The sequence below is a fragment of the Myotis myotis genome, unplaced genomic scaffold (assembly GCF_014108235.1).
Source record: "Myotis myotis isolate mMyoMyo1 unplaced genomic scaffold, mMyoMyo1.p scaffold_m19_p_15, whole genome shotgun sequence".
In the NCBI taxonomy this organism is placed as follows: domain Eukaryota; kingdom Metazoa; phylum Chordata; class Mammalia; order Chiroptera; family Vespertilionidae; genus Myotis; species Myotis myotis.
The window spans coordinates 47171081-47193270 of record NW_023416319.1 but is presented as its reverse complement, the minus strand read 5'-3'; the positions used below and the strand labels follow the sequence as shown (position 1 = coordinate 47193270).

General features: G+C 55.6%; 1 protein-coding gene across 9 annotated transcripts in view; it reads left to right on the top strand.

The window, feature by feature from the left end:
- Nucleotides 1-16993, top strand: part of DLG5 (discs large MAGUK scaffold protein 5) — a 108757-nt gene extending 91764 nt beyond the window's left edge. For 8 of the 9 annotated variants that reach the window (XM_036337228.1, XM_036337225.1, XM_036337233.1 and 5 more), the window contains 14 exons: nt 146-235; nt 531-681; nt 2603-2765; nt 2850-2983; nt 3461-3607; nt 4812-4995; nt 5565-5713; nt 6534-6704; nt 7511-7707; nt 10491-10634; nt 10845-10972; nt 12819-12928; nt 13830-13939; nt 15329-16993. In XM_036337228.1, the coding sequence (XP_036193121.1) occupies nt 146-235; nt 531-681; nt 2603-2765; nt 2850-2983; nt 3461-3607; nt 4812-4995; nt 5565-5713; nt 6534-6704; nt 7511-7707; nt 10491-10634; nt 10845-10972; nt 12819-12928; nt 13830-13939; nt 15329-15432 (1982 nt within the window). In that variant the 3' untranslated portion in view covers nt 15433-16993. The remainder of the gene's footprint in view (nt 1-145; nt 236-530; nt 682-2602; nt 2766-2849; nt 2984-3460; nt 3608-4811; nt 4996-5564; nt 5714-6533; nt 6705-7510; nt 7708-10490; nt 10635-10844; nt 10973-12818; nt 12929-13829; nt 13940-15328) is intronic. The other variant, XM_036337227.1, reaches the window with a different exon arrangement.
- Nucleotides 16994-22190: the final 5197 nt, after the last annotated feature.

The window sequence follows — 22190 nt, the reverse complement described above, 5'->3', positions numbered from 1 at the left end:
TCGGTAGCTGCTTTTCTGGCCTGAGCCCCATTTAGGCCCCTTGGGGATCAATGGCAGGGCCCTGCTTTGCATTTTGTCATGGCCACAGAGGGGTGAGGGTGGTGTTTACTCTCAGGCCTAAAGTTCTGTCCCCTGTGGAACACAGGGTCTTCAAGCAACTTGCAGTTCAAGGCCGAGCGCATTAAAATCCCATCAACGCCAAGATACCCCCGGTCTGTTGTGGGCTCCGACAGAGGTGAGGCCTTCCCAGCACGCCCCCCGCCCCTGCTTTTCAGGCTGTGCCCTGGGTGGAGTGTCTGGGCAGGGCTGTGACTGCCTCCTCAGTCCAGCCAGTCTGTAAACACCGAGTCCAGCTCAGCCTGGCGATGTGAGGGTGGGAAGGCCCCGTGGAGCCAGCGTCTGAGTCCAGGCCACGAGCTGTGGCCGCGGCGTGGGGCCACGTGTCTGGATCACGTCTCCCTCTGGGTCTTGGCTGCGGGAGAGCTGAGATGCAAGATGGAGCCCTGTGTTACCCACACCTTTTTTGGCAGGTTCATTGTCGCATTCTGAATGCAGCACACCCCCGCAGTCACCCCTCAACATCGACACCCTGTCCTCTTGTAGCCAGTCCCAGACCTCAGCCTCCACGTTGCCTAGAATTGCAGTCAACCCCGTGGCCCTCGGGGAGCGGAGAAAGGACAGGTGAGCGTGGCCTGGGCGTCTGTGCCGGGCACAGTGATGGGCAGCACATCCCCAAATGGGTCAGAGCTGTCGAGGAAGGCGCCTGGCAGGAGCAGGGGGAGGCGGCGTTCTGACTGAGTTGATCCTAGGCCGAGGCCACCGTGAGTGGGTCAGCTAGCATTCCCTGACGTGTTGTCCAGCAGCCAGTCCTCTCAGCCACGCCTGTCCTCGGTATCGTTCCATGTCAGTAAATCCTGGCATCATTCGTTAGGCTTCATGGCGTCTGTTGTATGGCTGTTGTGCTTCAGTTACCTGCTCTTTGTTGAGATCGATGTGCTGATTGGAGGTGGGACAGAGGAAAGGGTATTCAGTGGGGAATGAGGACGCCTGGACCAGAAACTCACTCTGCCACGCCGCAGGCCGGCCTGGGCCTTGATGCCATCCTCCTCGGCTGGGGCGTGAGGAGGGTGTTGGGGTGGTTGCTCACTAAGGGTTTTTGGTTCATCCTCACCCAAGGATATTTTTCCATTGATTTTTAGAGAGAATGGAGGAGAGAGGGAAAAACAGAGAGAAATATTGATGTGAGAGAAACACATCGATTGGTTGCCTCCTGCATGAGCCCCGACCAGGGCCTGGGCCAGGAAGGAGCCTACCACCGAGGTACATGCCCTTGACCTGAACGGAACCCGGGACCCTTCAGTCCTTAGGCTGGTGCTCTGTCCACTGAGTCACACCAGCTAGGGCATCACTAAGGGTTCTTAAAACTCAACTGCCTGGCACTCTAATACGTGTTGAGTCTCAAAGTGATGGAGGGTGCAGGCGCGGGACTCACCGTCTGAGCCGTAGGGTTGAGGAAGGCATTGCAGAGCCTGGGAGGGGAGTCTGGGAGGGGAGGAGAGACCAGTCAGGAAGGATTTTTATCTCAGCCTCTAAGAGAGATTGCTGCACCTCAGGTGGCAGGGGTGGGTGGTTCAGGACCTGGCCTCTGCCCGCCTTCCTTCACTACATGGATCCACATGGACCCACATGGACCCACCCTCACCCACATGCTGGAGGGCAGCCCCGAGGGATGGCTCTCCTACTAGCCCTCCCTAGGCCTCTGGCCATGACTTTGTCCTAAAAGGAAGAGCTCAGGGCAGCGTGAAGCGCAGTCAAGTGGCTGTCTTTCTGTCTTGTGTTCCAGGAGTCTGTGGGTGTCCTGCTCCGAGCATCCCTCTCCTCTCTAACCTTTTGCACCTTCCAGATGTCACCAGCACAGATCCCTCCTGAGACTGCCCGTGGCTGCCAGGCCCAGGTCCTCCTCCCTGAGGAGTCTGAGGTTGGCCGACTAGAGGCCCCGCCGAGCCCCGAGGGCCCTGGGCACGCGGTCAGCTCCCCTGGGCCAGCAAGTGCATGGCCGCTGCCTTGCTCTGAGCCTCCCGCTCCCTTTTTAGTGGCTGGGTTTGCAGTAGCTTAATTTCCATGGTCATCTTACATCACCCTGTGTTCCGGTAAATAAGGAAACTGATGCTTTATGTGCCTCTTCTGGGGGTGAATGTCACCCCAGAAGCCTTTCTTTTCCTCCGAAGGCATCTTTACTAGCAGACCCCACTGGGGCGTTTATACATGGCACATTGTAAGGGAACTCATCTCACATGAAAACCGTGCTTTCCTCCTGCGGACGCTGGTATTTCCTAGTATAGTTCAGACGGACCCTTCTTTGTGTCTTTGTGTCTGGGTGCTTCCGTACCATCTGGGGTGTTATGTTTGTGTAGCATGAGGTTGCGGGGTGTGTATCGCTGTCGTATAAAGGTGGGTCATCGTGTTCTCATTCGGCTGTGTCCACGCAGGAGCGCCTGGCGCTCCCTGGCCCTGTCTGCATAGCTGAGTGCATGCGTCGCCTCAGGCCTTCCCCAAGCCCTTCCGTTAGGTCCCAGTCCCCAAATGCTTGTCTCTCTTCCAGGCCCTACATGGAGGAGCCGCGCCATGTCAAGCTGCAGAAGGGCTCGGAGCCCCTGGGCATCTCCATCGTGAGTGGAGAGAAGGGCGGTGTCTACGTCTCCAAGGTGACTGGGGGCAGCATCGCTCACCAGGCTGGCCTTGAGTATGGGGACCAGTTACTTGAGGTGAGCGGGAGCCTCCCTGCCTGGAGAAGCGGTGCCCCCGCGTCCCCACCCCGCTGCTCACCGCCCGCTCTGGGTGTCCCCTAGTTCAATGGCATAAACCTGCGGAGTGCCACGGAGCAGCAGGCCCGCCTCATCATCGGGCAGCAGTGCGACACCATCACCATCCTGGCCCAGTACAACCCACACATGCACCAGCTCAGCAGCCACTCCCGGTCCAGGTGAGGGCCTGGCCTTGAGGGGCTGTCTGGGTGCGCAGGTGCTCGGCTCCCCACCGGAGACCAGGGTGCCAGCTGCAAGTTCTGGGCATTCTGCTGCCCTCTGGGGAGAGTTGCCTAGCCCGGGACTTTGGAAAAAGGACATACGAGAGGGAAGATGTCCCCTCCTGAGACAGGGTGTGGAAAGGGATGGCTGGGTCCCCGGTGCTGCAGGAGGCCCACCCCTGGGGGTGTGGTGGCCGGAGGGGGTTCACACCCAGAGCCCCTGACCACCAGCGCGCACTGCCTGTGTTTGCCCTCCTGTGGTGGGTTACAGTGCAGAGGAGGGAAGGGGAGGAAATGCCCACGCCACCCAGCACTGCCCGGCTGTGCAAGGGGGATGAGATGCAGTGTCGTGTAGCCTGGTCCCTACCAGAGGGCGTGGCTCCGGCTGCGGAAGGCTGAGTGCCGCGCCTTATTCTTCCTGTCCTGTGTCCTTAGCTCCCACCTGGACCCTGCCAGCACCCACTCCACTCTCCAGGGCAGCAGTGCTACGGTCCCGGAGCATCCCTCGGGCATTGACCCGCTGATGGAGCAGGACGAGGGCCCTGGCACCCCCCCGACCAAGCAGAGCGCCCCCAGTTCCAGGTCAGCAAATGTGCGCTGTAAGCCTGCCTCCTGTGCGCCTCAGTGAGGGGGGTGGTCCAGGTGGGTTGTTGTCATGGCCTGAGCACATCCTCTGAGAGGCGTGGGCACTGGACAGGGTGTCATCTGTGCTGCAGACCGCACAGCAGGATCTGGGAGGTGAGCACACCGTTCCTCTTTCCCCTCCTGCTTCCTGCCCTTCCTTGCTTTCCTTTTTTCTCTTGTACGTATTAGGAGGGGCAGTGCGGGCTGCAAGGGAGCCCTCAGGAGTGTGGCAGGGAATGGTGACAGCTGAGTCAGACATTCGGATGAGCAGGGGTTAGGTGTGCAAAGGGCGTGTGTGGAGAGCCATCAAGAGGAGCGGTCAGCCTTGCCGTGGGCAGGAGGAGGCAGGCGCACATGGGAGCTGGATGGGCAACAGAGAGAGCCTCATGGGCCAGGGCAGGCAGCCCTGTATGGAACCGTTTCCCTGTCATGGTGGGGCCTCAGCCAAGCCCGGCCTCACTCAGCATGAGGCCAGCTCTGTGGCCTCGGCACCGGGTCTGTCACGTTGGAACTTACCTGCAGCACATGGTCATCACCTGGCTTCTCCCTGAGGTCCCTGTCCTCGGGCTCCACCCCTGTCCTCGGGCTCCACCCCTGTCCTCGGGCTCCACCCCTGTCCTCGGGCTCCACCCCTGTCCCCTGGCTCCACCCCTGTCCCCTGTCCTGCGCTCGGTCTGTTGCCAGCACCTTAGTCTCCCTCACTGCACTGTGGCTTCCTCGATGGCACGGGGCCGTTCTCCATAGTTCAGTGCTGTCCCTGGGCCTAGCAGCTGCTCAGGACACATGTGCTGCCTGAGCTGTGTCCTGGTCAGTGGGACTGGCTCTCACCTTCCTCGGGCAGAATGAGGTGAGGAAAGCAAGTACCGCCAGGTGGGAGCGACACTCAGCCTGAGGCACGCACGCGGCTGGCAGCTGGCCAGGAAGCAGGGGCTTGATGCCCACTCTGTTGCCAACTGGCTTTGCAACCAGGGCCCCATTTTCACCTCTTCCAAGCCTCAGCGGATCACTAGAACTGGGCCTGCAGTCAGACCTCCTGGCTCCTGGGTTCTGAGACCTCAGGAGACGTGGGAGCAAGCAGACAGGTTGGGCCTTGGCCGCTGTTTTGCCTTTTCCCTGCCCTCCTCCTGGGCCTGACGAAGGAACTCCATTTCTCTCCTGAAAGGATGGTGGGAGATGCCAACAAGAAGCCCCCAGAACCACGAGTGGTCTTTGTCAGAAAGTCCCAGCTGGAGCTTGGAGTGCATCTGTGTGGTGGGAACCTGCACGGGGTGTTTGTGGCCGAGGTGGAGGACGACAGTCCTGCCAAGGGCCCCGACGGCCTGGTGCCGGGCGACCTCATCCTGGAGGTGAGTTCTGAGCGCTCTGTCTGCACATCAGGCTTCCTTGTTCTCAAGAGGGGGCGGAGCTGCCAAGACCCCCTGGGAGATCACTGGCCCCTTGAGCCCTGGCATCTGTCCGTCTGTCCGGAGGGGAGTGCTCGGCTCCTGCGGCAGCAGGATTCTGATATGCTGAGCGTGGTGTCTGCCCTCCTGGTCTCCTGCATGGTGGGAGCCGGGTTGTAGGCCTTGAGAAATGCCAGTTGTGTAGGCAAGTTGAAATGCGGTGTTACTGGCTGAGGGATGGAGCAGGGTTTCTTCTGGGCCACAGAAGGAATAAAAACACCGCTCAGCTGTGTGCCGTGAGGGCTGGGTCCCTGTCTCTAGAACCCCCGCCTTGGTGGGGGTACCACGGTTCCATCCTGCTGTGGAGGGCAGACGGGACATAGGCAGACGTGCCAGCCCTGCCAGCAAAGAGGGGGCAGGCAGGTTCTCCTTTAAGGGATGTTGAACCTACACCTTATCCCACCATCTGCCCCTCATGGGTGCCCAAGCTGCCCTGGCCTCTGCCCTTTGACCCTGGTTCTGTCCCTGGGCAGTACGGCAGTCTGGACGTGCGCAGCAAGACGGTGGAGGAGGTCTACGTGGAGATGCTGAAGCCCAAGGATGGCGTCCGCCTGAAGGTGCAGTACCGCCCAGAGGACTTCTCCAAGGTCAAGGGCCTGCCTGGCGACAGCTTTTACATCAGGTGCCGGTGCCAGCGCTTCCAGGGACTTGGGGCCAGGGGAGGGGCTTTCGATGGAGACTGTTCCTGGTTAATGCCTCTGTTTTCACCCCAAAGGGTGGGACCGTGGTCATTACTTGCGCCCCAAACTGCATCCCATGGCGGGATGCTTGTGACTTAGAAAAACCTGAGGGCTCGCAGGGCCAGGTGGGCTCCCCCTTTAGGGTTTAGGGCCTGGGGGGCTTGGGACTGAAGAGCCCCATTTTCCTGTGGGCTGCCCTGCTCTCCCCGTCTTCCCCCGACCCAGGTCTGTCGATCCTCTGCCGTGTGTCCACACTGTCCTGCAATGTATGGGGGATAGGCATCTGGCAGTTTCTAGGGGGTGCTCATAGCTTCCTTCCTATTCCCTAAAATCTGAGGCCACAGAAAGAACCAGAACACCGGTCAGCTGTGTGTAGGTCCCCGTCTCTAGGGCCCCCTCCATGGTGGGCTGACGTGTTTCCATCCTGGGGAGTTTCCAGGCTGTAGGAGCCATCAGCCTGGACTCGGGGAGGAAGGCCAAGGGAGATTTCTCATGGACGGGTGGACATGACCTTGGTCCTTGGCAAGTTCTCTGCCTTATGGGCATGAGGCCCCTCCCCTCCCCCCTCCCCCCAGGTCGCCTGGGTCTCAGGGAGGAAAGGCAGCGGCTTTGTCCGTTAGTAAAGCCCGGCTCCCTTCTTCGGACGAGGACAGACAGCAGGTCCTGATCCTGGTCTGGGGAAGCTCAGAGCAGAGCATACCTGGGGCTTGGCTGTCGAGGCTGTGGCTCCTGATCCTCTCTCTCCCTCGTCGCCTGGCGCAGGGCCCTGTACGACCGGCTGGCGGAGGTGGAGCATGAGCTGAGCTTTAAGAAAGACGACATCCTCTATGTCGAAGACACCTTGCCCCAGGGCACGTTTGGGTCCTGGATGGCCTGGCAGCTGGACGAGAACGCCCAGAAGATCCAGCGCGGGCAGATCCCCAGCAAATACGTGTGAGTGTTTTGTGGGGGGCCTTGGGGGTGGGGGGGTGCCTGTGGCACTCTCCCCCAGACGGAGGACTCGTTCTGCTACTCATCTCGGCTTCTGGTCGACTCGTCTTCCAAAATCGCTGTCTGAAAGCTGCTCCTAGCGCAAGCCACTGCCGTGCATGGGTCAGCGCTGCACAGAAGCACAGTGGCAGCTGAGGAGACAGCTTTTTAAAATGTTTAACAGATTTATTGAGGAATAATTCACATATCGTACAATTTACTCGAAGTGTGTGATTCGTGGCTTTTGGTATATTCACAGATATGTGCAACTATCACCACAAATTTTAGAACAGTCTCATCACCTAAGCAGCCCCGGCCCCGTTAGCTGTCCCTCTCTGCCTTCCCTGCCCCCCCGTAACCCTAGGCAACCACGCATCTACTTTCCCTGTCTATAGGTTTCCCTGTTCTGGGCTTTGTAGGGAAGGGATCATAGAGCTGTGGTCTCCGTGACTGGCTTCTTCCCTTAGCGTAACATTCATGCTGCAGTGTGCATCAGAGCTCCGTTCCCCTGTGGCAGGGAGCGTGGCCTGCAGTGCCTCCCAGCGAAGGCTGTCCTGGTCCTTGGACGCCATCTGAATAGACGTTGCCTGCTCTGAGAGCTCGCCCCACAGCAGTGGTTCCGGGGCTCCTCGGTGGCCTGGGGGGGTGAAGTGCCCAGGAGACCTGCAGAGGAGTATGGGTGGAGCTTGGACTTCCAGCCCTCGCCCTCCTCAGGGGCAGGCGGGGCGGGAGATGGGCCCTTCCCAGCTCTGCCATTCCCTGTGGTGCAGGATGGACCAAGAATTCTCCAGGAGGCTCAGCATGTCGGAAGTCAAAGATGACAGCAACGCCTCCAAGACGCTGTCCGCGGCTGCGCGCAGATCCTTCTTTCGAAGAAGACACAAGCACAAGCGCAGCGGGTCCAAAGATGGGAAAGACCTCCTGGCCTTGGATGCCTTTTCCAACGACTCCATTCCACTCTTTGAAGGCAAGTGGCTGAGCTCACTCTGCCGACGGGCTTTCAGGATCGGGTTTGCTGTTGACCGCAGAATCCTCACAGCAACCACTTAAATAAGTTAGAGGTTTGCTTTGCTTTTGCACAGAAGTCATCTAGAGTTAGGTGTCTGGGTTGGCATGGTGGTGCCACTGTCTTCAGTCTCCCGTCTATCGGATGTGGGTTCCTTCCTCAAGGCCTCCCCATGGTCACCACCTGTCATTGCAGCTCCAGCCATCACGCCCATGTCCCGGCAGCAGGAAGGAGGAAGGGGCCAGGCAAAGCGTGTCTCAGCTGAGTGTGGCTGTTGAACAGCTCACCCTGCAGCTTCTGCTGCGTCTCGGTGGCCACTCTCATGTGCGAGAGCGTGACCCAGGCAGGGTTTTGGCTGGCACATCCTGGCCTCCAGTGACGCAGGTCCTGTTACTCGGGAAGGACAGGCCCTACTTGGTGGTGCCAAGGACCACTGGTCTCTGCAGATCTTTGCCCCTTTCTGGCCTCACTTTTGTGTCCATTCATGATTTTTACAAGATCCTCCCAGGGCTGGGCGCTGCCCGACCTGGAGTTGCATATCAGGAGCCAGACATCCCCTGGCAGGTTGCCCCTGAGGAGAGGGTGTGCTCGTCCCATAAAGCAGGAGGTGCTTGTGTGTGTTGCTCCTGGGACCCTGGAATGTGTCCACGGTCCCAGAACAGGAGCCCTTCTGGGTGTGGAGGTGGCAGTGAGCAGCAGAGGGCAGGCAGCCGTTCCTCCTTCCCCTCATTCTCTCCCCTCCTTCCCCTCTTAATGTCTTAAATTAAGGCCTCAGGCTCCCTGTCACTCTGAGTCAGGATAGGAGTTAGCATCCCACAGCCCCTGGACCGAGTGTAGCCCACTGCCTGCTTGCTGAGACTGGGCTCTTACATGGTAAAGTGTAAGAAAGTCAGCATTTATAGTACTTGATTTTGCCTTTTGGCCTTTAAAACCTAAAATATTTACCATCTTGCCCTTAATAGAAAAAATCTGCCGACCTCTTGGGTTTCTCATTTAGTTTTCTGTTTCTTTCCTTCTTTTATTTCTTTGATCTCCACTTTCAATATCCCCATTCCCTTTCTTCCATAGACACCATCTCAGGCATATTTGTTGTGTGCTCAGTGGATATATTACTATCTCTGAAAAATAGCTATTTGTCTGTTTTTCTTTTAGTTCATCAGTTGTTTTTTGAAGTTGTCTTTAGGTGCATACACCTTTTGAATTGTTATATCTTCCTGGTGAGCTGATCCTTTTATCATCATGAGATGTACATCTTTATCTCTAGGAATGTTTCTTGCCTTAAAGTCTGTTTTGTCTGATGTTACTGTTATAACAGCTTTCTTTTGGTTCGTGTTCACACAGTTCATCTTTTTCTATCTTTTTACTTTAAACTTTTGTAGCTTTATATTTATACGTCTCTTGTAAGTAGTGTTTTTTTTAACCCATGGTGACTAATTCTTTTTTCATTTTATTGAAGTATAATATATGTATGGAGAAGTGCACATAGATTTAGAGTTTGGAAAATTGTGTCACTTGGACAATGCCTGACCACTGTTTCTTTTTTTTTTTCTTTTTTTTCTAAATATATTTTATTGATCTCTACAGAGAGGAAGGGAGAGGGACAGAGAGCCAGAAACATCTATGAGAGAGAAACATCGATCAGCTGCCTCCTGCACACCCCACACTGGGGATGTGCCCGCAACCAAGGCACACGCCCCTGACCGGAACCGAACCCGGGACCCCTCAGTCCACAGGCCGACGCTCCATCCACTGAGCCAGACCAGTCAGGGCCTGACCACTGTTTCTTTAAAGCTGCTTCTGTGCTCTTCTTTCCTCTCCTGTATCTTATTATTATTATTTTTTGGTGAATCCTCTCCCAAGAATATTGTTTTTCCATTGATTTTTAGAAAGAGTGAAAGAGAAGAAGGGAGGGAGGGGGGAGGGAGAGAGAAACATTGATGTGAGAGAAACACATCAATTGGTTGCCTCCTGTACCACCGACCAGCAGCAGGGCCAGGGATTGAACCTGCAACCCAGGTACATGCCCTTGATCCGGAATCGAACCCGTGACTCTCTGGTTCGTATACCAATGCTCTAACTGCTTAGAAACACCAGTCAGGGCTCTATCTTACTTCTTTGACCATTTCCCCACGTGTTTTACACTTTCCCCCCGACATTTTCCATTTTGTTTCTCTCCATGCTTCAGCCTGGGTGCTTTCTCCTGACCGTTTTCCTGTTCACAGTGCACTCTTCTGTTGTGTTCAACACGTTCTTATTTCAGAAATCGCATATTTTAGTTATAGTTGCCATTTGATATTTTTGTGGTAAAAACACATATCATTAAATCTGCCATCATAGCCATTTTTAAGTATCCAGCTCAGTGGCGTTATGGACACTTGCATTGTTGGGCAGCAGATCCCTAGAGCAGAGAATGAGGAGTGGGGGTGGGTGAGCAGGCCTATGACACAGAAGGAAGGGTTTCAGCAGCCGAGGTGTGAGATGACTCGGGTGTTCACAGACTGGGGAGTTGTGCTGGACTCCAGCATGACTGTGCCCCGCTGTGCCCGGGACGTGGGACTCCAGTGCTAAGACTGGGCAAGTTCCAGGCAGACTCGGGTGAGCTGTCCACACTGCCTGGCGCTGGGTTTGTGGAGTGTAGGGGTGAGCCTGCCTGGAGTTAGCAAGAACGGGACCACGGTGTCCCCAGCTCCTCCCCCTCCCTCACCCCAGGCGGTTGCCATGACACTGCCCCTCTCCCCTCTCAGATTCGGTGAGCCTTGCCTACCAGCGGGTCCAGAAAGTAGACTGTACTTCCCTGAGGCCCGTCCTGATCCTGGGGCCATTACTGGACGTGGTGAAGGAAATGCTGGTGAACAAGGAGCCCAGCAAGTTCTGCAGATGCCCCCTGGGTAAGGGCCCCATGCTCGTCCCCGTGCCCCTTCCCTCAATCTCCTGGGCCGGATCCCATGTTTCCGAGCCCTTCTGACTGGGGTTAGATGGGGCATAGCTTGCGGCTTTCTCTGGAGAGAGGACGGCAGGACTGGGTGCTAGGGCCCCTCTGCAGAGTTCCCCGCAGGGCGCTCCGCGGTGCCGCCTCCTGAGCCTGTGTCTGCTTACAGAGGTGATGAAGGCCTCCCAGCAGGCCATTGAGCGAGGCGTCAAAGACTGCCTGTTTGTCGACTACAAGCGCAGGAGCGGCCATTTCGACGTGACCACGGTGGCTTCCATAAAGGAGATCACAGAAAAGGTACCTGCTGCTTCAGACCGAGTGTTTGCCCCTGTTGGAGCCTTTGGTGCTTCCCCGTGCAGCCCCAGACCCTCGGTGAGCTCACCTGTGCCCTTCAGTCCGGATGAGCCTGCTTGGGGCTGGCCCATGGCTGCTCTGTGCTTCCACTTTCAGGAAGAGGAAGCCGGTCAGGGAGAGGGGTCAGGGGTCACCCTGTGCATGGGGTGTAGGGGAGGGTGCAGGAGTCACCCTGTGTAGGGGGTGTGGGGGAGGGTGCAGGAGTCACCCTGTGTAGGGGGTGTGGGGGAGGGTGCAGGAGTCACCCTGTGTAGGGGGTGTGGGGGAGGGTGCAGGGGTCACCCTGTGTAGGGGGTGTGGGGAGGGTGCAGGGGTCACCCTGTGTAGGGGGTGTGGGGGAGGGTGCAGGGGTCACCCTGTGTAGGGGGTGTGGGGGAGGGTGCAGGAGTCACCTTGTGTAGTGGGTGTGGGGGAGGGTGCAGGAGTCACCATGTGTAATGGGTGTGAGGGAGGGGTGCAGGAGTCACCATGCATAGTGGGTGTGAGGGAGGGATGCAGGAGTCACCCTGTGTAGGGGGTGTGAGGGAGGGTGCAGGAGTCACCATGTGTAGGGGGTGTGAGGGAGGGTGCAGGAGTCACCCTGTGTAGGGGGTGTGAGGGAGGGTGCAGGAGTCACCATGTGTAGGGGGTGTGAGGGAGGGTGCAGGAGTCACCATGTGTAGGGGGTGTGAGGGAGGGTGCAGGAGTCACCCTGTGTAGGGGGTGTGAGGGAGGGTGCAGGAGTCACCATGTGTAGTGGGTGTGAGGGAGGGGTGCAGGAGGTACCCTGTGTAGTGGGTGTGAGGGAGGGGTGCAGGAGGTACCCTGTGTAGGGGGTGCGAGGGAGGGGTGCAGGAGTTACCCTGTGTAGGGGGTGCGAGGGAGGGGTGCAGGAGTCACCATGTGTAGGGGGTGTGGGGAGGGTGCAGGAGTTACCCTGTGTAGGGGGTGTAAGAGGGGGTGCAGGAATCAACATGTGTAAAGGGTGTAAGAGGGTGCAGGAGTCACCATGTGTAGTGGGTGTGAGGGAGGGATGCAGGAGTTACCATGTGTAGGGGGTGTGGGGGAGGGTGCAGGAGTCCCTGTGCACGGGTGCCTCTTCCAGGGAGGTCTACAGCTGGTTCCCATACACGTCTGCTGAGCTGGATGCAGAGCTTTCCTGTGCCTTTGCTGGGACAGGGCCCATGGCTCCGTCAGGACCCTGCCCCTGGGTGGGCCAGCAGCCCTTGCTGTGGGTCTTTAGGTTCTAGGAGGTTCTGGGCTCCACTTGCATGAGGGAAAGTAGACATCTCAGGGCGTGTGGGAAAGGCACCTTCGAGGCTGTGGGTGCTCCTCAGGCCCTGCCTTCCCGGGCCTCTTAGAGCTGTAAGTGCATTTCAGTCTCAGTCCCCCAAGGACAGACACTCCGTCCACCACCACAGGCCCTGCTCATCGGAGGGCAAGGTCGGGTAGCGCTTAAAGAGTTCCCCATATCTGGGCAAAGGCAGGAGAGGAAGTTTGTGGTCGTCCATCCAGCCCCCACTGGGCGCTGGCTCCCAGCCTTGACCCCACAGCGCCGACAGCTGTGGGGGGAGAGTTTGGGGTTAGCTTCCCACTGTTTGTCATGCCTCGTCTTCATGAGAGATGGCCGCGCTTCTTTGTTCATGGGTGGAACTTGGTGTTCATTTGTGGAGCGAGGAAGCGCCTGTGAGGGGCAGGTGGGCCCCATTGGTGGCAGAGAAAGCGGAAGTGTCCCCAGAAGGGCTGCGGTGTTTCCGAGGCCTGGCCCCCAGGCCTGCCCCTGGCGCTCACTCTCCGCCGCCCCCCGCAGAACTGGCACTGTCTGCTGGACGTCGCCCCCCACGCCATCGAGCGGCTGCACCACATGCACATCTACCCCATCGTCATCTTCATCCACTACAGGAGCGCCAAGCACATCAAGTAGGTGGGGGCTCCTGGGCCCGGCCCGGGGCCTGGCTGGGCTGCTGCTGCCACGGCCAGGGTGGTGGTGCTGGGCGTCGGGTGGGAGTGGAAGAATGAGACCCGCCTGTTGGCCTTGGAATAGGCAGCACATGTGAGAACAACTCTTCCGCCTCAAGCTGCTGACACGTTCAGAGCCGGACAGTGTTAGCCTGGCTCACCCCTCCCTGCCCGCCCCCCTCTGCCCTGTTTGGGTGCTGCCCTAGCTCTGAGTAGGTCCAGCTTTGTCTGCAGAGCTCCTCTCCCGCCCCGTCCCCATTCCCTCTCCTGCCTCTCAGCTGGTGCTCACAGGACACAGGAGGTAGCGGGCCTGGGCGCCCAGCTCCGCCAGAAGCAGGCTGTGTCGTGGTTGAGCCTCTGCTCCCCGACCTCCAGTTGGGCTGACAGCTCATCAAGGCCCCTCCCTTTTGCCTGTTTGTGCTTCCAAGTGTCTGGTACCTGCTCTCGGGGGCCGATGGGGTGTCTGCTTGTTATGTGCGTGCACGGGGGTGCCCCCCTCCACCTCTGCCCAGAGCTCCCCATGGAGCCTGCAGGTTGTGGCTGTGCTTACAAAGGAAGCACACAGGGATCCTGTTACTCTGGACCAGGGGTCCTCAAACTTTTTAAACCGGGGGCCAGTTCACTGTCCCTCAGACCGTTGGAGGGCCGGACTATAGTTTAAAAAAAAACTGTGAATAAATTCCTATGCACACTGCACATATCTTATTTTGAAGTAAAAAAACAAAACGGGAACAAATACAATATTTGTATTTGCATGTGGCCCGCGGGCCGTAGTTTGAGGACCCCTGCTCTGGACAAAGGAACGGAAGAGGAAGGGCCGGGGAAGTGTGAGGCTCACTCGGTTCCCTGCATGTCCCCACAGGGAGCAGAGAGACCCCGTGTACCTGAAGGACAAGGTGACACAGAGGCATTCCAAAGAGCAGTTTGAGACGGCTCAGAAGATTGAGCAGGAGTACAGTAGGTACTTCACAGGTAGGTGTGCATCGCTCGGGGAGCAGCAGGTGGCAGGGAATCGGGTGTCCCGAAGAGAATTAGAAGTGGCACAGCCCATGCTTGCTGGGGGCCAGTGATGCCCCTGACAACACTCATTTCAGATGCTCTGATGGCAGGCACAGGGCAGCGTCAGGAATTCAATAGGTTGAGGGGTAAAGCTCCCTGATTTGGCCTCAGGCATGGTCTGGCCTGTCCACCCAGGTCTGTCACGTGTGCAGTGGCAGGTCTGTCTCACAGCCTGTAGCACAGCTTCTGGGTTCCCGGGCGGCAGCACAGGGCGGCTCTGACCCTGTGCTCCCAGCACCTCCAGGCAGATCAGTTTTGCCTTGAGGTTTGGTAAAGAAAAGCTGTGACCTTACCATCCCTGGTCTTTGAAGCGAAGCAAACGGCCACAGGCCTGGCCCAGCTGCTGGCTGTCACTGACCCTGTGGCTTTCAGCCTCTTCCACAGCGTTAGTCATTTGTGGGGGTGGGGGGGGTGTGGGCGCGGAGAGGTGTGGCAGTGATTGGCGTGGCATGGAGGCTGCTGGATCTGTGCTTTGCGTGCAGTGGTTGTTCTCAGAACCAACCTTGGTGCTTCCCCGTGGATGTGTGTGTGTGTGAATTTCCAGTCCACCACAGACTAGTATTTCAGTCAAATATTTTAACAGTTACTAGAGAAATGAAGATCTAAAACTCCAAACTTATAAAATACAGGCCTTGCTTCTTTATTAGATTCAACAGACACAGATTCTGTCACATGTCTATAGCAGTTTCTAGCGCTCCCCAGCAAGTCCTGGTCATGCCCGTGGCGGGCACCTGGGGCACGCTCTGTCCACTGCATGTTCTGTGCAGCACACTGAACGCCCTGGCTGGTGTCTCAGGGCCCGTGGTCTGGAAAGCCTGTGAGCAGGGCTGGAACATACATGGAAACATCACGTCTTTGCTGGGAATCCTCTATGGTCCATGGGATGCCCAGCTCCTAACCCATTTCCTGCACAATTCTGCTGCGGATCAGACCTTCATAACACGCCCCCAAATGGCTTTCCGATTTGCTGGGCTCCCCAGGGGCAAGACTGGGGCACCAGGCCGACTCGCATGTCATGCCCAGGGTTACATCTGGTTACCCTGTGACAGGCTGGGGAAGCCTGGCAGAGTTTGACACCCACCTTCATTTAAGCCCATGCTTCCAGCATCCTGCTGAACAGTGGACCAGAGAGACAGATAAAAAGCCAAAGTGATTTGTATTCAACTCTTTTTCTTCCCCAATTTCTTGCTGATTGAAGAGAGTGGACAGCAGAGAGGCAGGAGCTCAAAATAGGCGGAGAAACAGAAAGAGTAGATAGAGGGTGTATTTATTTGCCTCGAACCTGGGGTCTTCCTCTTGCAGGGGTCGTCCAGGGAGGAGCCCTGTCGAGCATTTGCGATCAGATCGTGGCCTTGGTCAGCCAAGAGCAGAGCAAAGTCCTGTGGATTCCAGCCTGCCCGCCGTAGGCCGCTGTGCTGGGAACAGAGGCAGCTTGTCAGCGGCGTCCGTCCTGGCTCAGCTTCTCTGACTGAAAGTCCATCGGAGTATGAGCACCGGAGGAGGGTCCACCAGCAGGGCCCCAGACAGTGGGCCGCAGACGCACAGACCGCCTTCCTCACACGTGTGCTTTAAGACAAAAACAGTAACCACCCGGGACTCCTGCTAGAGGTTCCACACCAGCCTTCCGAGGCCGCGATCCGCGATGCTGCAGAGAACCTTTCATATCCCAAGTTTACAAGCCTTTCTAAGTATTTGGTTGTTTCTGTTTACTTGAACGGCCCATGTTGTTGGTGCCCAGCCCCTGCCCCTGTCCATCCCGTGTTGCTTTCGTGTTTTGGTTTTGTTCCTGTTTTCAGCGAAACTACTCTGGAACCTCAGTGGGCTGCTCTGCTCTGGAAGGTTCGTGGTGGGACCAGAGCTCTGAAAACCTCTACTCCTCGGTGGCGTCTCTCCCGGAAGGACAGCGCCATGGCAGATGCTTGGACGTCGGTGGTGGCAGAACCAGTGCCTTCGTGGGGCCGACTCGCCAGCGGCAGTGGTTGCCCTGCCCACAGCAGGGCAGGCGACACTGGCATCTCACAGACTCGTCTCAGACTTTCCCTCCTGCCTGCACGCCCTCTCATCTCTCCTCCACCTGCCTTGGTCGTTTCCGCCTCTCTCTGTCCTTCGGAGCCTCCCGGGCTCACGCCGGCGACTGGTTCTAGCAGGAGGCTCAGCTGATGCATGCTGTTGGTCCTCTGTAGGTTCTGTAAATAGAGACAGCCTTTCTCAGTGCAATGTTTGCAGGGTACTTCTCAAACTGTAGCGGGAGCAGACACGTCAGCTCTTTTGGACATGGAAAATGTTTCAAACTTTGAGAGTCTTCGGGGGAGCCTAGTGGTTAGTGTTGTCACTGTCGAAATCTAAAAAGCGGGCAGGATCCTTTAGTCTTGGCTGCAGCGCTCCCGGCATGCCCAGTGCTCCTTGAAGATGTCTTCGTTGGGACTTTTGTCTTTTCTTTTTTTTTTTGCACTTCTGACGCTGGGTATCTCTGGCTGCAGATTTGATGTGGTTCCTCCCTAAACTGTGCATCCTGTTGTTAATAGGTACTGTACTGGGCTCCGTGTGTCACTGGGGTAGGACTATATTTTAATACTGTTCCTAACATTTCATTTTACTAGCAAGAAATCCTTGATTTCATTTTAGCCTTTGTAATTCTAGACACTAGATGATAGTGTAGCCATACTGACATTTTTTAAAAAGGGATATATTTTCTTGCACAGTTGTTCAAAGAGAGACACGTCTGGGTCCTCAATGCTGCCCTTCGTTTTACAGGTACAAGTTTCTAGCTCAGACAGCCGAGACACGAGGCTGTCTCGAGTCTTACGCGCTCTCGGGGCGTTGCTCTGAGCTGCAGACAGTGGGACTGTGATGGTACAGTGTGCACAGGTACTGTTCCAACAGACTGGGATTTTCTGTAATGAAACCTTACTTTGTATCAAAAGAAAAACAGACTTTAGTACAATAAATAAAGGTCAATTTCTGTAACTTGTTGTGATGAAGGCGCCTGTACTTACTGTTTCCCGTCTTTTCCTGCTTCTTCCTAAATTCCTTCGTCCCTGGCAGCAGGAACCAGCTGATGTGTGGGCTCTTTCCAGCTCCAGTGTAATCAGTAGCCCCTTTTCCTGCTGCATCAGCCTCTCTCTGACTCCTTCCTCCCCTCCCATGCGACCATCCGTGCGTCCTTCCATCCGCCCATCTGTCCAGCACAGCATGGGTGCGCCTGCAACCAGGTGGCTGATTGCAAGACTCAGATCCTGCCCTCAGGTGCTCACATTCAGGCCTGCAGGTTTGGGCCCTGGAAAGCAAAGGGGAAGGGACCCCATAATGTTCCCAGTCAAGGCCTTGTCTGCAGGAGGAAGGCCCAGCCTGGAGTGAGGGGGCAGCCTGGCGGGGCTGTGACAATGCCCCCAGCACTGCAGGGCTCTCCGGAGCAGCCTGTGTTCCAGGGGTGGGGAGGCTGGGAGAAGTAGCCGGGATGCCAGGGCTGTTGCAGTAAAGGCTCCGAGGCCTGGGGCACTGAGGAGCCCTCCTCTTCTCTTGTGTGGAGGAGCTTGGGGGCCTGGAAAAGCCTCTTGCTGCTGTGGGGACAGGCCAACCGCTGGTCCTTTCCTGCAGGTTCCATCGTGGACCCGCACTCAGCCTCACCTGTGGTCCACTGGCTGGGACCGAGGGCACAGCCCTACCCACATGCATCCAGCCACAGAGCTGCCCGCACCTCCTTGGCAGCCCAGACGCAGCGCTGTTCTCAGGGGGCAGTTGCTGTGACAATTTTGTCACCTACAGGGTAAATGTATGCAGGGAATGCTGCTTGTTTCGGGAACGGGTTCTTTTAAAGAGCTCAGTCATGTTGCCCAAAACATAATAGCTTGCACTTGGGACATTATTGCTGGAGGCTAATTCCAGCATGTCATAATAAATGCAAGGAGTTCATCAAAAGGTTGATGGAACTTGAGGCTTCAGCAGGGCTGAATCATTACCTGCTGCTGGAATAGCTGAAAGCATTTCCCCAAACCTGAAGATCTGCACATATTATAGCCTGCTGCCTGACAGCTGAGGGCAGTTCCCCCACCCTGATCATCTTACTGTTTACCAAACTTTACCTTTGATATGTATATCTGCTTTGCTAGAGGACAAAATGTGGGAATAAAAAGCCCTGGGTGCAGAGATTCGAGGAACTTAGTTACTAAAGCTAAGCTTCTTCTGGCTCCCCCAAAATGCCTTCCAATTTATATTTCATGTCTAGTGTCTAGTCTCTATTAATTTACTTGCAGTCCTTTCAGATTCCTGAATCCAATCTAGATGCTTGAGAACAACCCTGGCACATTATGAGTAATTTCGTTTTCTTTAGATGTATTTTCCAAATTTTCTATGAGAAACTTGGTTTTCTTTTATAATTACAAGGCAAAATTCATTCCACCTTTTAAAAATGGAGGGAGGGCCAGTCAAGTTGCTGAGCCCACACACTTTGGGGATGCACCAAGGCCGTGCAGGGCAGCCTGGGAGGGGATTCCTGCTCTGCTCTGAGCCACTGAGACCAGGTGGGGGTGGGGTGGGGGGCACTGTTCCCTGAGTCTCCCCCAGTTCGGTGTCTCGTATGCAGGCTCAGGTCTTTCTGGAAAGGCAGAGCTGACAGCTCCAGCCAGGAGGCCTTGGTCGGTTGCTCCCGGCCTTCAAAGACAGCACAGACTGCGTGATCACCAAGGCCCCTTCTTGTGCTGACGCCTGTGCCCACCTCCCCCAGCCCTGCAGAGGCTGAGCAAACCCCAGTTCCAGGAGCCCTGACGCACGTGGCTTGCGGGAGGCTGGGGGCGAGTTTGAGGCCGGATGCTTAGGAACAGAAACGGAAGGAGTCTGGGTTAGGAGCTAAGCAATGGCCCAAAGCCTCGGGCCTCTTCTTGGCTGAGAAAAATCTCTGAGGCTGAGCAGAGCAGCCAACTGCAGTTTGGTGCTAGGAAGCTGAGCTGCTGCCCGCAGTGAGTTGACAGGGTAGAGGGCCACCTGGGTCACGGATGCCAACCGAGGAAGCACAGGGTGGGGCTCAGAGGCAGCGGAACTCCCCCTGGGGACGCTGGGCTGGCCTGGGAGTGACGGTCCTGTTGCAGGGGAAAGGCTCCGAGCCTGGGCCTTGGGCAGCTGGCCCCCGAGACTCCCTTCTCCTGGGAGTCTAGCCTGTGAGTCTCCGATGCTCACGCCTCTGGAACATGGTCTCCAGCCTCTCAGTGTTGCCCCTGCAATTCTTGCTATTACGAGTTTGTGTGTGTTTTAACCTGTGAAATGTGTCACACACACAGAAGGACATCTATAGTATAAATGTATGTTCCAAAGAATAAGATGGATGTTGTCTCTAAGGAGCACAACACTACCTTAGAAGCCACCTTATGCCCAGCCCAGCTGAATTCTCCCCATTTTCCACCAAGTAGTTGCTTACTGACTTGTGGTTTAATCATGTCTTTGTTTCCTGTTTTTACCCCCCACTGGAGATATCTTGAAACAGTTCAGTTTTGAAAACACCAGGCATCAAGCACAAACTTAGCCACGTCGGGGGAGCACTCCTTTGCCCCTTTAGATGAAGTTGGCCAGAAAAAGGAGTGCGACCTGTGGGTCAGAGTGAAGCTCAGCCTCCCGGGGAGTTTATAAGAGCCCCTCTACGGGTCAGTGAGCAAGGACTTCTAGGAGTCCTGGGACCAGGGGGCGTCACACAATGAGTTCAGGTGGCAGCGCTCTTCAAGGACCAGGGCCTCACTGTCTGGCAGAAGTTCGGTCAGTGGAGGGAGAGCTTAAATATGGAATTCAGGAAGGCCTGTGAAACAAATTTCCTCCATTCCAAATTCCAGGGCTACTCCTGGGAAGCTTTCTCACGAAAATTGTAAGACAGGATTTCAGAACTAGGGGCTGGGCCTCTCTCCAGCCAGACAGCTCTGCTCCGCCCTGCTGCTGTGCTGGTCTGCTCCGCTCTGCTCCGGGCGGACAGCTTCAGTGTTGCAGTGTTTCAGCTCAACTGGGGAGACTAGTCTTCAGTCTTCAGAAAGGGCAAGTGCAGTTTCAGACCAGAGGGGACCTGACTTATATACACAGGAAAACCCACTCCTGATCCCTGATTGGCCCATCCTCATGCAAATGAGGACTCAAATTCCTTATAGTTTGATCCAAAAGGCACTGACCGTCCTGATTGAAGCTGCTCTGATTGGTCAGTGAAGAAGCTGATGGGGCTATAGCTGTGCAGCTCTGATTGGATGGGGGAAACCTCAGTCCTATTGGTTGAAATAGGATTCCAGGAACCCCTTAGTAAGGCTGGCTCATATGGCAGAAACACAGTGCAGGGGGTGGTAGTTCCGTGCACCCTCCTCTCCAAGGGGCAGGTGGCGTGAGAGGCCCGTGTAGAAATGACTGCTAGGCTGTTTTTTACATTTGAGCCCAGTGAGCCAGCGGGAGCCCTTCTTGTAGGCACCTTCTCTCTCAGGGTCCACAGTGATAACGACGCGTTGAACAGTGCTGCTCTGCACATGGCCTGCAAGAGTAACTCCTGTGTGTAACTGTCCAAGCAACCAGGAAAGAAAATGCCAGTTTACCTCCGACAATGAAAGCAGGGGGGCTCAGATTCGGCCCGACAATGCCAGCAAGAGGAATGGGCCTCTGTTCTGCTGGACCGTGGGGGTCGGAATGCACTGGACATCGATGGCATCACTGCTCTCCACTGTGCTGCCATGGGTCCACCTGCTTTCGGCTTCTAAAATAACTTTGCAGTCGTTGCCTCTCTGCTCTCCCCTTATTTCTAGATTGATGTATTTTTAAAAGAAATCCTCTTCCTGCCGGAACCGGTTTGGCTCAGTGGATAGAACGTCGGCCTGCGGACTGAAAGGTCCCAGGTTCGATTCCGGTCAAGGGCATGTACCTGGGTTGCGGGCACATCCCCAGTAGGAGGTGTGCAGGAGGCAGCTGATCAATGTTTCTCTCTCGTTGATGTTTCTAACTCTCTATCTCTCTCCCTTCCTCTCTGTAAAAAATCAATAAAATAAAAAATAAAAAAATTTAAAAAAGAAATCCTCTTCCTATATTTACTTTTTATCATTATTGATTTCAGAGATGGGAAGGGAGAAGGAGAGAGAGATAGAAACATCAATGAGAGAGAAACATTGACCTGCTGCCTTCTGCACGCCCCCACACTGGGCATTGAGCCCGCAACCCAGGCATGTGCCCTGACCGGGAACCGAACAGGCGACCTCTGGGTGCATGAGTTAATGCTCCGCCACTGAGCTACACTGGCCGGGCTATTTACTTTGCTTTAATAGAGAAACAAAATTAAGTTTATTTATCAACCTGCCTTTTTAACCCAGAAGTAAGGCTTCTACCTTATCATTTTCCTTTACTAGCATATTACTCTCTGTGGGGCCTGGGAGGGCCTCGGATGCATACCTCATTCCTTTCAGGCGCCTCCCCTTCCAGTTTGTGGGTGTCAGTCAGGCTTCAACAAGAGAGGCAGAACCAGTACAGAATATATGTAAATGTACATATTTATTACAAGCAATTTGCTTATGGGTTGTGGGTGCTGGCTAAGCAAGCCTGAAACCCACAGGGCCCGTGGCCAGAACAGAAGACCACAGGCAGGAGGAACTCACAGGCGAAGTTTTCTGAGGCAGACCGGAGGGAAAGTGTGAGCAGGATGGGTTCCACAGGAACGGGTGAGACTGCTGTTCACAGGCGCAATTTCTTTTTCACGGAAGCTTCAGCTTTTAAGGCTTCTGCTTCTGAGGCCTTTCAACTGATTGAACCAGGCCCACCAACGTGATCCAGGATGCTCCCTGGGATTATCCGTAATGTCTCATTAGGGGCTCTTATTGCATCCGCCGAATCCCTTCACAGCAACACCTAGTGTAGTGTCTAATTCCGTAACTGGGGAGTGCAGCCTAGCCGAGTTGACACAAGAAAACAAAAAACAGCCAATAAATTAATTAACCAGTTCTCAGCAGATGGCCATTTGGATCAAGTTTGTAGTTGTGTTTATAGACTTATTTAACTTTAGAGAAACTTCTATGTGGAGATTATAGTTTACAGATAAAGACATTAAGGCTTTAGGCCGTTAGAGTAAATTGCCTGAGTCCCCCACCCCCACCCCCTTTTTTTGCCATGTTACCTTTAGGATTGTCAACATAAGAAACATTCAAACCTATAGAGAATTTTTGTG